This window comes from Charadrius vociferus, unplaced genomic scaffold (assembly GCF_000708025.1).
Source record: "Charadrius vociferus isolate BGI_N301 unplaced genomic scaffold, ASM70802v2 scaffold134, whole genome shotgun sequence".
NCBI classification, from domain to species: Eukaryota; Metazoa; Chordata; class Aves; order Charadriiformes; family Charadriidae; genus Charadrius; species Charadrius vociferus.
In genome coordinates, this window is record NW_009648333.1 from 5,401,486 (window position 1) to 5,417,776 (window position 16,291).

General features: G+C 35.4%; 1 protein-coding gene across 1 annotated transcript in view; it reads right to left on the minus strand.

Annotated features, from left to right (window-relative positions):
* Nucleotides 1–15,413, minus strand: part of CLOCK (clock circadian regulator) — a 29,411-nt gene extending 13,998 nt beyond the window's left edge. Inside the window, 8 exon segments of the mRNA XM_009884983.1 lie at nucleotides 2,055–2,173; nucleotides 4,288–4,401; nucleotides 5,561–5,681; nucleotides 7,153–7,242; nucleotides 8,714–8,805; nucleotides 13,132–13,280; nucleotides 13,670–13,729; nucleotides 15,367–15,413. Of these exon segments, the coding sequence (XP_009883285.1) occupies nucleotides 2,055–2,173; nucleotides 4,288–4,401; nucleotides 5,561–5,681; nucleotides 7,153–7,242; nucleotides 8,714–8,805; nucleotides 13,132–13,280; nucleotides 13,670–13,729; nucleotides 15,367–15,413 (792 nt within the window).
* Between the last annotated feature and the right edge of the window lie 878 nt (nucleotides 15,414–16,291).

Below are 16,291 nucleotides of genomic sequence, written 5' to 3' on the forward strand. Positions count from 1 at the left end.
CTGGTAGAATCCTTTTGGCTGGATTAATCCTGCTTTCTTGATAGGGTTCAACCACTCACCAGCCAAAATGCAAGGCAAATGTTTTAAAGAATGCATAGAGCCAAATCCTTTCACTGAGGAGCAAAATTTGTGGCATGTTTTGTTCCAAAAGTGGTGGGGTCATTTGCAGAAAATAAACATGTGAACTTTCAGAGCTTATTCTCATGAATAGTATGTCCTTCTGCAAAAGCACTGTATATCCTTGAGAAATTATATCCTAGGTAAAAAAAACCCAACCAACCCAGAACCGTATACCATCTGAAATAAAAGAAGAAAAGTGGCAGATGAGCAGGCAGGGTCTACCATAAATCAGGCAATCCAGCACTAAAATATACATCTCATTACTGACTGCGTCATGCACCTGTTAGTAAAGCTACTGGGATGGTAAAGATCCTGACATAGCACTTATTGCTAGAGTCCAGTCAATGTTTGCCTCAATAATACCAGAAGGTATCAAAAGACTATAAACAAGTATTGTCAGATTAAGAGTCTTCACGCTAATGTTAAGCTGTCTTCACAAGAATATTCCTCAGATGAACAGCACTAGTCAAAACCATTGAGAGGATCTCAAAACCTCTGTAACATAAAAGCTTCCTTAGGCGCTAGGTGCTCGGAAGTTCAGGTAAAGAGGAATGAAAAGTTTGGCCAGAGTATAATCTGTAAGGCTTTTGCCCTCAGGCGACTGAAAGACCTGAAAGATCACAAATGGATGTTCCTCATCTTCCAAATGTCCTGTTCCAGAAGTAGGAAACACAAAAGTTTTACTATAGTACATTCTAAAGTGTCAGACTTTAAAAGATAAAAATGTTTGCAAATACTGCCAGGTCGGTCCTTTCTCCCCAGATATTTCACAAAGCAAAAAATCATACATTTAACATCTCTATCAACCATAGGCATAACAGGAAGAACATTATTTAGACCAGCGCAGGAAGAAAAGCATCAGATGAAAGATTTCCATGGTTTCAGGAAAAATAAACAACAAACTCTCTGGCATGTAGTCTGTAGAGAGCCAGTTGCTATTCAGCCTGACAGAACTGAAGAATTTAATATGATTTCTCCACTACACTTTCAAAGTACAAAGTGTGTAAACCACGTCTTCAGAAGATACCACCAACAATCTTCAGCTTAAGACACTAGTGCATTCAACTTACATGCAGAATATTTAAATATTCAGAGAGTTCTGCATGACGGACAGTAGCTTAACCATGTGCCATATACATTTCATGGCATTTGTTTACAACTGAATTGTAAGAACAAATGTTTGATAGTAGACTATCCTGTACCTTGATTAATATATTTGTAGAAAACATATAAACTGAATCACATTCACAGACTACCCTATACTGTAATTATTTTGATTCATTTTGGGGAGGAACAGGCTTATACTTAGTGAAGTCTGTAAATTTCACACACATCCAATTCAAAACTTGTAAAGACATCTTCACTGTGCATTAGCAGTTAAGCAAAATGTTCCCTTGAAACAACTGAGTTACTGAATAACAAACAGTACTGAAACAAAATGAAAGATCTTTATTGCCTCAAACCTGACTCTTAGTTGAGGAGAAATAATTCAAGCTTTCATTAAGCCCTAAAAGATTTGCTTCTGTGTCAAACTGCAGCAAGATCATCAGCAGCATAAAATTCACATCCGAGTGTCAGCTAAAATTATTAATTTTTCCAGCAAAAGTGGAATCTCAGTGTTATCTTTCATTGTGTTTAACTTAAACTCGGTAAATTATATTCCTATGGACTTCTAAATTTATTTCTTGCGTATTACTATTTTATATGACTATTTAGAAATGGCACTCACCACAGCAACTTCATTGGATACTTTGCATAACATTTAACCTATTTGTATGTGAAGTAAGAAACACACACACGCTTTCAGTTTCATGTAATAAAAAGCCTTATGTTTTTCATTAATAGCATTTGAAATGTTGTGTGCACGCTCTCTGAAGTTTTCGTGTTCAGAGTACATTAAAAAAGGATATAAAAGTGATTTCATTTGTACATACCTTGATAAACTGAGGTGTAGCTAATCTAACTGTGGCTACAAAGCAAACTTTGTCTTCATATGAAGGCCGGTGCGAGCGCTGAATAGTTCCTTCAAAACCGTTGTGCGCTAAGTTGGGAACTGAGGGAAGATAGATGAGGTTAACCCAGATTACAATATAAGCATGGAGGAAAATGGCAGTAATATCATACGATAAACGGCTCAATATTGATCTAAAGTGGTTTGCTTCTAACTTAACATGCATTAAGGAAAATGCTACATATTATATGCACAGGAACAGTAGCTGTACAGTAGTAATGGAAACACAACCGTCACATAACTTTCTTGAACTAAAATTATAGTTAACATGATATTATCTGTGACAAAGCAGTTTTAAGAAACTAATAACAATTCTAATCCTTCTTGGTAACTACTAAAAATGACTGGAATACATCTTCTTAAAAAATATCTTTAAAGTCTTTATCTTATCCCTTTTCCTTTGTTCTTCAGTGTTGATCTTGCCTTGTAAGTTAGATTTTTAAATATCTGATTGCTTCCATTGCTCTACTCTGAACTCTTTCCAACTGCTTTACTTATTCCTGACAAACGGTGTCAAAACCAGGATGAGGACATATGGGTACTAAGAAGTGTAGAGGGATTACTTCATGTGGTTTAGACTGTATTTTAGAAAGATTTTTGCATTTTCACAATTTAGTGATTGGTCATGGTGTTCGGTTTACATTCCACAGTAACTCCTTTTTCTAAAGGACTGCTGTCTAGCTGACTGTAACTTTTTCTACTTTTCAAATAGTTTGTTACTCCTAAATGTAATAATTTGCATTTGTTCTTAGTCAATTTGTCTGGGTTTTTTCCTCCAAAAAAATTATTTTCCAAATTTGGGGCTGAATTCTTATCCTGGTTTTAGTGTTATTGCATCACTTCATGAGTGAAAACTACATTCCACTATTCATAGCATTAACGAAGATACTGATCAAACCCAGTAGTCCATTGAAACTCCATTTTGACAATGAACATTGGTAACCTTTCCCATCAGTTTCTGCAGCTACTCTTCAGCATTTGCAATTAACATGTGTTTCCCTTACATGTTTGTGAGAACAGAATATGATAATTGTCAAAAGCATATTAAAAAAGGCCATCACTTATTTGCACTTTGTCCCCTTATTCGCACAGTGTGTTACTCTTTGGTAGAGAAAACTGAATTGATTTGATGCTATTTCTACCTCAAAAATCCACGATGGTTGCTATTAAATTCCTTGCTAGCTTCCTGAAGCTCACATACAGTTTAATTATTTGTTCTGGAATATTTCCCAATATTGAATTGCGACCAATAGGTCTGCAGTTTCCCAGCTCCTCCTCTTCCCAAGACTAGCACTGTATTTGGCCTTTTCAAGCCTGTTTCTTCTCTTTCCTATAATATTACATACCTGCCTTTGGCACTGAGACTCAACGTCTCCCCGTTTAGTGAGAAAAATACTGGTATCACATAAAAATACAGGTTTATTTACAAGATACTGGTTTTGACAATTTTTTGGGGGGTAATCTTTACGAAGATCTACTACTGACCACACTGCACAACCCATATGTCTGGCTGACCAAATAAACACACGTGTCTCAATAAAGAGCAGGGGCTGGCCAAACAGATTAGAGATGTCGTACAGAGGAATAATATTAGTACATAACTAATAAAAACAACTTCAATGGAAGGGAGAAGAAACTCAGTGCGGAAACCTGTAATGGCCCATCCACTCATCTGAGCGGTAATTCTTGTCAGTGCACAGACTGAAATCGGGGGGGGGACGACATGTACATTTTACTTCCCAGCTCACTGCATGAGAACTGCAGGTACTCGGTACCACTCATCTTCAAATTACTTAGTCACCTGCATAAGTATGGATTATACGTCATTAACTGAGTTCAGGCTATTTATTTTAAAGCATTTGCTTAGATTTCTCTTACATTCTTTTAAAAAATGTTTTACAAGATAATAGTTTTCTTTAATTGAAAGCATTAAGCATAATTACAACATTTTGCATTCAAGCACAGACACGTAATACTTGATAGGCAGTTTTTCTTCTTTTTCATTAAACCAGTATACAAGTGATATAACTCTGCTTCAAGCTCTTCTTTGGAAAGACTCATTTTAGTTCATCATTAAGTTTTGCACAATGGTCCCAAGCCTGTTTAGCTGTGAAGCTGCTGAAGCATTTCACTCTAACGTCACTGAAATTACTTACCATTATTCAAACATTTGAAATTTCCTATAAATTTTACATATTCGTATGTAGGTTGCTCTTTTGGATCTATTGTTCCTCGCAGCATATGGCAACAGAATTCTAGTTGATTTTTTGCTGAGAAAAGAATAAACAAATTAAAAGGCTATGTGCCTGATGAAGCTCACAGGCGACATGAAATGGAAAGGAGGAATAATTAAGCTGTACACTTATTGAGTTACTGCAAATGTTGTGATTACAAATGGCTACAGCCTCTGCTTTTAACCAGTGTGATATTAACTAACCTAAAGAAAAGAACTCCTTTAGAATTTGTGCATGAAAGACCCTGAATGCTAATGACATAGAAAACCCCTGAAACCCAGAGCTATTTTAAAGAAGCAGCTGCCCTAAACTTAAGTTTACTAAAGCATGAGCTTCCCAAACCCATTAGGCTGCTATGTTTTTATTCTTGCCAACTGCTACAACTGTCTAAATAGAAGCTATATAAACAAGACGAATGTTTCTAATACATGGGAAAGTCACAGAGTGAAAAGCAATGCAATGCTGAACATTTTAAGTCTTTGGTGGGGGGAAAACCCCCACAAAAAAGCACTTCTGTTCTTCAGGGCTCAAATGTATATTTCTGCTTAAATAACACTGGAAGAAAAGAATTGATCACATGTGATACAAAGGTGATTAATTTTAACACAACTACCGTACTGGTTTTGTCTAGGATAGAGTTAATTTTCTTCATATCAGCTCACATGGTGCTATGCTTTGGATTTTGACAAAACCAGCACTAATAATACGGGGATGTTCTAGCTATTGCTGAGCAGTGCTTGCACAGTGCAAAAGCCTTTTCTGTTTCTCACACTGCCCCACCAGTGAGCAGGCAGGGGGTGCCCGGGAAGCTGGGAGGGGACACAGCTGGGACAGCTGACCTAAGGGCTATCCCATACCGTATGACATTGTGCTCAGCAATAAAAGCCAGGGAAAGAAGGAGGAAGGGGGAGAAGAGGGTTTGTCTTCCCAAATAACCATTTACCCATGATGAAGCCCTGCTTTCCTGGAGACAGTTAAACACCTGCCTGCCAATAGGAAGAAGCGAATTAATTCCTCATTTCACCCTGCTCGTGCACATGGCTTTTGCTTAACCTGTTAAACTGTCTTTATCTTGACTGACAAGTTTTTTTCACTTTTACCCTTCTGATTCTTTCCCCATCCCACTGGGGGAAGTGAGTGAGCAGTTGCGTGGGGCTGAGCTGCCTACCAGGGTTAACCCGCAATAACTACTTACATTTTAAGTATTCAGGTGTCAATGAATCACTTTCCAGCAGATGAGAAGACAATATTTTATAAATTTCTGAATGTTCCCCCTCTGGGATAAAATTAAATACACTCTGATCCACAAGATCAGACTGAAAGAAAAAGATTTAATAAGCATTAAAATAACGCAAGATGTACAATGTCACAAAGCCTATTATTTTAAAGCAAAACAATTCCACAGATCAGAAAAACATTACTGACTCAACAAAGCCACCTGCTGGAACACACGTGAATATTTTGCAAGAAAAAAAAAAAAATCGCACTTTGATCTGTCTTAATTTTGACACTGTGAACCATTTAATGAAAAACACCATGAATGCAGCAGATACACGTACACATTACAGTACAATGGAGCTGGTATTAACCTCCCTGAGATGTAATAATTCCACGTAAAGGAGCATTTTAATTAGAAATTATAGGGTGTTGTTCTAAGGCACTGTAACCTGTCAGTGGCATCCAATACATTGAAACAAAATCTCGGAACAAAAGACAGTCTCTCCCTACATCATAGAGATTATTATGTTACCAATAATTATATCTAATTGCAATTGATTTTATGAATAAATTTTATAATCAGTTCCCCAACTATGTAACCAAAACTGGGAACAACAGAGATGCATGCAATAAAATTGAACAATTAAAGAAATGGTTACATGCATAAATGCATTTGATTAAGAGAGATTGTAGAACATATGCTTAGAATACATAAATCACACCTAAATGCAAAGGACAAACATGCCTCTGCAAACTTGGTAAGTTCTACTTTAAAAAAAAAATAAAAATAATCACAATTACCTGTACATTTTTCAAAATTCTCGAGCGGTATCTTGCATACCTTAGTGGAATTTGTGTTTTGCAGAATCATTTTTTAAATACGCCACTCCAAGTTTTATAAAACTTGTGTTTATCACAGTAAGACAAATAGCCTGTAACAATAACTTGTCCCTCTCTTCTAAAAAATAACTCATTGTTTCACTCATTGGTTGTTAGTATTTTTGAGTACTAATTTGCCTCATTTAATAAAAACATTATTCAAAGGTCACTTTAAAAAAAGCACGCTTACCAATGCCACCAAGATTAAAGACAAGTGAATATGATAAAACCAAAAGTATACACCTAGCTTAAAAAGCAGAAGCAGCAAGGTATAATTAATAAGAGTTCTACAACAAGAAAGAAGGTAAAGAAGTAGTTTGAAAAAAACCCAAGGATATAGCTCTTTAGCAATACTCTTCTGACTCATGTAGAGACTGTGATAGGTGTGAGCTCTAAAGGGTCTCCTGCAGCCAACTGTTATTTCAGTTACGTTGAAGAGAAACTGATGCTAGTCTGGCACTTCATAATTCTGCCTAACAGAGTGCCAACGGCACTCTGTATTTCCAAAGGAAATGTTTAATATAGGAGACAGACCAGTAGGAAGGAACTGCGCTGAAGAAAAAGCAGAAGCGTTAGAACAAAGCATACATCTGCTCTATAATGCCAAAAAGGCTAACGATTAATTAGTACTCATAGCAGAACACCATCCATAGACAAACAGATATGTTACTGAAAGCAATGTGTACTTACTGGCAAATGTTCAAGTAAGGGAGTTATACTTTCAGACACATATATTATATTTCCATCTGTCATAATTGCTAAAAAAAAACCATCAAGAGCCTGAAATTAAACATAATGGGCAGTTAAACAAAAAGAAACAGAGCATATTAAAAATGTTAAGCTATATTCAACATGGAAAATAATTTAGACCAGTTTTAGTTTCCTTTATTATAAAAATGAGAATACCTTTCACTACTAAAACTTATTAGTCTTGCTTTTACACTACAAGCATTACAATTCCCATACTGTTCTGTTCTTAAATAATGTGTGGTTTCACAAGCAAGACTTCAGTCCATATACAGTTAGCCACTGTTTCCCCTATCTCCCACTCTGCCTGCCTGTTGCTGTACACATCAGAAAACTCAGAAAAATGAGCTAGAGACAAAAGCAAGAAAAGGTAGAAAAACTAAGAGAAGAACATGTAAAAAAGGTGGCAAAATCAATGAATTTCTGTATTTACAATCTCAATATTCCCAATCTCAAGAAAAGAAACTTGTAGCAAGATTTTATTGAGACTTGAAAACTGTGAGATATAGTTCTGACTGCTTTATCTTCTACTTAACTCAAACTTATTTCCACTGAACGTAACATGAGTATCTTTTAGTTGAACACTACCAAACATAAAGGCATGACAGAACTGTATTTCTAAACAGGAAATTTTAAAGCTCACATCTGTGAAAAATTTTTGTATATAATATTGTTCCACCTTTACTGCTACTAGTTGTGGACACCTATTTTGTAAGAGGACTTGAGAAACACCAGAAGCAGCTGCAAAAAAATCTTGCAAAACAGAAGCAACTACTTCACTAACTTGTTGGAAAAAATATGCAAATTCACCACAGAGACTTTTAATTTTTTTTTTAATTACAGAAAATCAGAACTTTTTACTTTTTAAATCTGTGCCTTAAAGAAAAGGTTTAACTATGGAATGAAAACAGAAAGTCCTTGTTCATTTACTTCAATATTTTTCATTTAACTATTATTAGAAATTGTTTCACTAGCAAGAAACAAATGACTTTTCCTGATTTCCAATGAAATGATAGCTTACACTGAAAGTTTATTTGTAGTAGTAATCCAACTATTCATGTAATCATCTTTAGCAAAATAACGTTCACACACCATTTTTAGAAAGCATAACAAGCAAAGAAATGAAACACTTTATTGCTCACAAGTTACACGGATGTGTTGAGCCTTTTTGATAATTAAGTTTTTAAGTTATGCATAACAATTCTTTATTTGACTAGTACCTTCCTTATCTTGATAATTTAAAATACTCTCTTTGACAGTAAAGATGTTCGTTCATGGACTTGCTCTGTTATAACGTTTTACGTGATTGAAAATGCAGTTAAAATAAAAACTGTTTTGCATTACACTGCACACATAGGAATTTCTACTGTTTATCTTCATGGAAACGTATAGTTACAATTAAAATATGAAAATAAAAAGTTATGTCATCAAACTGAAAAACTTCATCATGGAATGACTCCCTATGAGGAAATATTCTACTCCCAGAAAAACAGAAATAGTATACCTCTAACATTAACTGTGTGAATTCTTCGTTACTAAGGAATGTCGGTTTCCAGTCTTGTCGAATCTCACTGGCGTCTGATTGTGCAGTAATTTCTACAATCAAACATATATACAAGATAAGGATTCACACTTTCAAAAGCTATTATTTTCCCACTAAGTTGCATACACACAGTAGGAAATTGCAGAAGGTTCTCCAGTCTCCTGTGTTGTTCATTTATTACATATCGATGTTGTTCCTTAAAAAGAAAATAAATGCCTTCTCCCCTATGTCATAATGAGATTTGTCTTCTTTCCTTCCACCAGTTTGTGCTACAATCCTGCCGGACCTCATGGTAATGCTGAAGTTAATGACGGTAAGTAATGGATTTTGACAACAGAAAAATATTCTTTCCTCTGAGACTATAATAAAATGTTTTAGTGAAAGTGTTACTTCTCAAAGATTCAGAAAGCCAAAATTCCTGATCAGTTTAGGTCATTAAAACATCTAATCCTTAAGTATCTTGGCCAATTCTGGTCATTCTAACCTTCGCACTAAAAATTGTCACTGTCCTTTCTCTTCTTCCCACTCACTTCCCTTCTCTTCTTTTCTGTAAAGAAACAAGGTTACATTAAAAAAATAATAGTTTTGCAACAAAGACTGTTAAGAGCTGTATGACAGACCCCACTGCAAAAATACTGTATGATTTGTACAGAGATGAATTTTGAACAGCGATTCCTGTAGGACTCAAGAGAAATATATAGATTAACTTCCCATACATAGGTCAGAGAAAGAACAGCTGCGAAGCAAAACCAGACTCCAGGTTCTGAAAGCTGATGCTCCCTTATCAACTGATAACTGAAACAACAAGAAGCAAGACCACGTACCACTTCAGTTTTGATGAGTAACAAAGGCATTACAGAAGTACTGGTGGTAAGAGCAACCTTGAACAAGTAATCGTGAATGAAGAATTTAGACAAACCAGAAGAACCAAACCATGTCTTTAAGGCTTTTTGATTTTTAAAGGACAAGTCTGCACAAAGGTCGTAATCTAGTTTGTCAGTTCAGATGGCTCAAAGAGAAGAGAAAACCTGGAATTGAGTTAAATATGCAAAGGGATGGAACAGTTCAGGACTTTGTTTCCCCCACTGAAGCGGGAAAACTTTATGAAAGAGCTTTAGACTTAACTAAAAGAACAGTAAACAGCAGCAATGTCATGCAAGAAACTGGCAAGAAGCAGAGAGCTGCAAGAAGAGTGGAAAAAAATACCAACAAATAAGACAGACCAGAATTTCCACTGATCAGATCTCACAAAAGACATAAATTGATCAGGCTTTTGCTATCTCTTTTGAAATGCTATCACAAAGCAGTAAGAGTAGGCTGGAGAATAAGGATAACCTTAGTATAACCCCAAGCTGACCTTTTCAGTCTGAACAAACATATTAAGCACTGAGGGGGAAGTCAAAGGACACAGAAATGAAAAGCTCTGCCACCAAAGTAGAGGCAAAACACAAGGAACTTAACGCGTTCAGTCCACAGGACATAGATAATCTCCATTTTAGAATTGGAAAAGTCCAATTCATTGTCTCATTCTTGTCCATATAACCATGCTACTCCAGAAATAAATAAATAAATAAATAAATAAAGTCTGCCTGGCTTCTACAGTAGAAAGGATTTATACTGAAGAAAAACTGAAGTTTATGCCTTTAATGAACCATTCTGAATTATCTTACCACAAGAACGGGTGTTTTTTTCACATTTCCCGTAATTAGAAAAAGTATGATGTTGGAAAACAGAGCCAAAGTAACAGCGAAAATATTTGTTTCAACTTGGTAACTTTAGAGAAATACATAAAAATTATGGCAGAAGGTTGCATTCAAAGATAAATGCCACTGAGGTCATGTTCCTGAGCTAGATACCAGACAAAGAAGCGTAACCAAGCTCGCGTGTTAAACTCATCCAGCCTTCAAATCCTGGATCTGATTCAGCACTGAGCATCCTTAAATGAAATTGCCAGCTCAGCCAAGATCTGTAGCATTTATCAGTGGGCTGTATGAATATCAGTCTACTAGTTGTAATTGTAAGCAGTGAAATTCTTCAGTATTTCATAATTTAAAAAAAATAAAAATGTTTACAAATTCAAAGGAAAAGGATGATAGGCAGTATTAGCCAAGGAAAAGCTCTCCGTAATATAATTTCAGTGTGCTTAGCCTGCTGGTTTTTCCCCAATGAGAAACAGAATCCATACTGGCCAATAACCAGCCCAGATAGTTCATCTGGAGCTGCCGCCAGAGTACCAAGCCTGGCCAACGTGGAAATGGTCCAGAAAGAACCAGAAGCAACGCAGTTAATCAAAACCTGGTGGCTGAACACAGTAGGATTTTCAACAATAAAGCAGCTAATCAGTGCTGAACAATTCATTTATTGCTAGGGTCACTCTTTTTTATTGTAACAAACAGATCCAAGCACCTCAGGAGGCAAAACATGCTTCTGACCTTTGCCAATATTTTGTCCAAAACATTTTAATGTAAACCAGTGCAGAGCAATGCTACTAAGCACTGGCAGCCAGGGCTTTAGAGACCTTAATATGATATGTGCAGTCACACAAAGCTTCATTCTGTCCCACCAGGTGAAGGACAAAAGCACCATGCCCTAAAAGGCACCCATTTCCCGAGCTGCTTTTTTCCCCTTTATCCTAAACAAATAAAAATAATAATTAAAAAAATAATCTCAGAAAGCACTGTGAAGAAGAAAGTATGACTGGTGCTGCTGGTTGGCCGACACACGTTCATTCTACACTTCATATTTTATGATAGGAGTCATCAATACAAGATAAAGTGATTTTGAAACAGAACCAATTTTCACAAAGGCCTTAGAATCTACTGAACTGACTTGTACAGAAAAGGAGCCTTCATACTGCTTTTCTTTTTGTTATGAGACAAACATGTCTCAGGGAATTAAAACAGCACAATTGGCAAAAAAATTTAACTGGCAAAAAAACCCCCAAACCTATGAACTCTTGCACAAATTATTTCCCCTCCCTTTCCATTTTAATGGTTACGTTTACCTTTTAATGGCACTATTCAGTACACATCAGGTCTACTTGAACCATAACAGTAATGGAAGAGGTGTGCTAAGAGCATGGAAAAGTATTTATAATGCCTTAACATACCTTAAATGGACACACATACTGTTGATAAATACATACCTATCCATCCACTTAATAGATTTACTTATTTTATTCTATAACCTAATAGCTGCTTCTTTTGCCTGTACTGCTTTCTAGTTATTATGCATGGTCAAAAATTACTCAGGGAAATGGGTTGACTAGTGAAAGAGCTCATTTCCTTGAATTTCTAATCTTGTTTTTGGCAGTGTGACCCACAAGGTGCCATATTAAGAACAAGTGTAGGAGCAGGAACAGGGATCTTATATATACAGAAATATCAAACAACCATACGTAAGTGTAGGCTTGGGGAAGAATTTTTTCGTGACAGAAATAACAATCTGTAATGAACTTCAGTACAATGTATCTGGGTATATCCCACCATCACCTGATGCAAACAATCAGAGAAATGAAACATAGCAAGAATGTTCAAAGACATTCATCGTTTTGACATTTCACACGACGGTTTACAAAACCACAAACACACTCATCAGCTTACACATCAGTGGATACGTCTTGAAAATTAGAAAGTTCAGCTAAAAGTATTTATAGATTTTCTGGGTTTGGTTTTTTTTCAGCTAAAAGGTAAAAGTAAAATGCCCACGCTCCTGGTCTGTATGCCCACTGCATGCCACCCTCTCTCATCAGACAACCTAGCCCAATAATGCTTGCTGGAGATCACAATGCCCTACTGCCTCATCGTCTTTGTTAAAGCAGCCAGTTGTGTAGATAGAAGATGTAGACATGAAGAGAGGGAGCAAGAAATTCCCTCAGACTACCTTTTCCAGTGATTTATCTTGCTTTCTGTGGAGCTTGGAAAGACAAGCCAACTGTTCAAACCAGTCTTATCTAAATATCAAAATAAGTAGTTCCAGCAAGTACTTCCGCTGAAATGGATCAGCAGAGTTTTCCTGTGAAGCAAAACTTTGACAACTTGCGTCTTATGAAGCAACTATATTCCAAAGGTCTCCATCCGTCCACAACAAAAAACGTGAAGGTTACTTCAAAAATAAATGCTTCTCTTTATGAAACAGACTTCTTTAACAACTATGGGACAAAAAAATATCAGTACTGGCTTTTGCAAAATATTAGCAAAAATAGTTATATCTCTGCTACTTAATTTATGATCTTAAGGATATCTTTCTTTGGGAACTCTCTATTTTTTGACAATTTCCTTAAAGGAGTTGCAAAATTGTTAATGTTTTATGTACTGAGTGAATATGATTAAAATAATAAAGAATTTACAAATATTTTTTTAATTATTGCAAAGAATTACCTTTGTGCTTCCGTAAAAAGTCAATGCTCTTCTGCAGTACAGTGGATTTATCCATCTTCCGAGCATTACCTGGAAGCATGGAACCCAGCTCTTTGATAAGTACATTAAACTGATCGCGACGTTTCTTTTCAGACTTGTTTCTAGACACTCTGAAAAACAAAACAGAAAATGTTTTATAACAACTATGACGCCTTCTTACAATAAGCTGCATGCTACTGCCAGGTTCCTGATGCAAATACACCCTTAAGAATCTGTGCTGTGGCAATTGTCACAAAAACACGCACTCCAGATCTCAGACACCATTTTTAAGAATGGCTTCCTCCTTCCCAGGGAGGGGTGCAGCTAAGCCTTTGGAATAAAGCATATTTGACAAAAATACAAGGAATTGAACCACTGAATAATGACAGTAAAAGAGATGCTGTTGAATAATATGGTTATTTATAAAAGAATCACATTTTTATTGTTTTGAAATCACCCTGGTAAGCCCAAGTATACAATTATAGGTCATTGCTTAGCTTTAAATAACTTTAAAACTTACCTCTTTGCTTTATCTTTGTCATCTTCTTCCACCAGCCCATCAAAAATGCTTCCATCATTTCTGAAAGAAACAGATGTTGGAGTGTAAAATTTCTCTCTTATGGAGTCCAAGCACAACAAAGGAGAAAAAAATTATTCACCATCTCCATTACATCAAAAAAAGCAAAGCACTGTTTTACTGTGACGTCTCGCAAAGATCATCATCAATTACCTGAAGCTGAGTCTGCTATATGTTCTTCTTGCAGGACATTTACTAATCAGAAAGCAAAAAACCTTACGGTTCTGACACAACTCAAAGGATTTACAGACTATTTTTAATGAGAATTTACAACCCTATACAAACACTTAACACTACTTAATTTTATTTTTCTGTCTTCTTGATTATTTGGATTACCTCACCCTTTTGAAAATGTAAGAGGACAAATATAATTTATTTTTTACTTATTGGCAACTTCTATTATAATTACTGGGAATATTTATAGTAAGAGAACACATTTTTCATAAATACTGAAGTACCATTGATGGCAGAGGGCTGAGGAATATGCTATACTTCATCCTTGTATGTAATTTTATAAACATACAATTAATGTCAATGTTAAACAGTAACGATAATTATTCATTATATTTGTTTCCTAACCAAGTATCAAATAAATTTTCCTCAATTCACAACTGTCTGTGTACTGCTAAGGAGGCGTTAAAATACCAAAATGAGAACACGTTTCCCTTTGAAGGTGCCGCAGCGAACTTCATACGACACCTCTGTTTAGTTTCCTTTTGGTTTAAGTCAAGTCAAAACTGTTCTGTTTTCCAAAATTGCTGTATAACAGATTTTCACATTTTATTTCTTTAACTTCTCTGTCTGCTCTGAGTCTATTTAGTCCTGTCCACACTGACCTGTGTGTCCACCCTGAATTTTTTTATCCTTCTCTTAATGCAAGTAACCATCATCAAGCAATCATACATTACGATAAGCGGTGTTGTTAGGAAGCAATTATTTTGTACACTGCTACATAAACATAAAGCAATTAAAAGGAATTTGTATATTAAAAAGGCTGATGTTTCAATGAAATGTCACAAAACCTCACTAAATGAACTGGGAACTCAGACAAGTTTTACCCTTTGCTTTTATTGTTATTTATTTAGAACAGGTTTAAGTTTCTGTAAATTTGATGCAAGTTTCATTTGCTGAAGTCTCAAAAATGGCAATACACAGCATATCAAGGACAGATGTTCACCTAAGCTGCTAAGAAAGTCCAGCTCAAAAAATCAAGCAGAAACCATGTCTCTGCTATTACTTTTCCCCTGAAATAGGTTAGCGGGTCACTTTATTATCATCTGCAGCATCACTAATTGTTCAAATGTTTTTGTTTTCCTTAATCAAATATTGAAGTACTCAAAAAAAATTAAAGTAAACAATAAAAATCAACTCAAATTGCACAGATGCAGTTCCATGGCTGAAAACAAGTAATATGTTTTAAGACTCATCTCAAACAATAAAACTCACTATTTCCAATGACTACAAAACAACACATTGAACAACTACCAAAATAACTTTGTAAAAAAAAAAAAAGAGCCCTAAACTCACTCCTCTTTTTTTGGTATAAATTAATATTGTCTATGTATTAACCATAAGAAAAGATTACTAAAGAAAGCATTGAGCAGTAATTCCCCCAAAACTCTTAGTGTCTATTAACATACCTGTCTGCAATGGAGCTCATTTTATGGGTGCTTATGGTAAAAAACATAACATATCACACTTTAGTCTTGTGGTAGACATTTGTACGCTTGCCTATAAGAGAAGAAAAAACATCAAAATGTGACTCTGGAGGAACAAGCGTGATCTTCATTAGAGCATCCTGAAGTTTTCATTTGCTCTATGAGCTGCTCTTAATCTTCCCTTCCTCTTCCAACCTTCTGCTCTGCCCTCCTACCTTCTCTAATGCAGTCTCCATTACCAACGTAACCTGGAATTTAATATCTCATTTTACATGAGAGAGAATTCAAGAGAACATTGTTTTATTAAATGTCATGATAAATAAGTCTGGACTAAACCAACACAAAGCCTTTTCTGACTCTGAGTTCAGATATAGCTTTTCTTTTTTATTTTAACTTTTACCTAAGAGTCTCATAATTTTGAAGGTTGAACAGATGTAAAATACATTCCTCAGTAGTCATACATTCTGTTTAGAAATTGTACAAACAAAAAGGATTTGGTATATAGTATTTTACAGCTATTATTTATTTCTCACTATATTTTTTTCTTGAGTACATTGTTATAATAGACATGTGAAATGATGACAATAAGATACCTATTAGAATGTGATTTCCATACTGTGAGCAAGTTATAGTTAACCTGGCCATTTCTTAAAGCAGTCACTTATTCTTTACAAAGGTTCAGTAGGAAGCTTTTCGTTTTTCATGTGTACATATGATTTTGAATAAAGAATGTGAATGAAATATTAACAGTGAGAGAAGGAAAATAAAATTAAAGTAAGGATTTAATTCAACAAGTACCTACTTTTAGGCTACCCAAAAATTACATGACTATATGGAAATACTGAAATGTTTACGAACACATAAACCAATGCAATTAAACCTTTCTCCTTGATACAGAAAAGTCAGA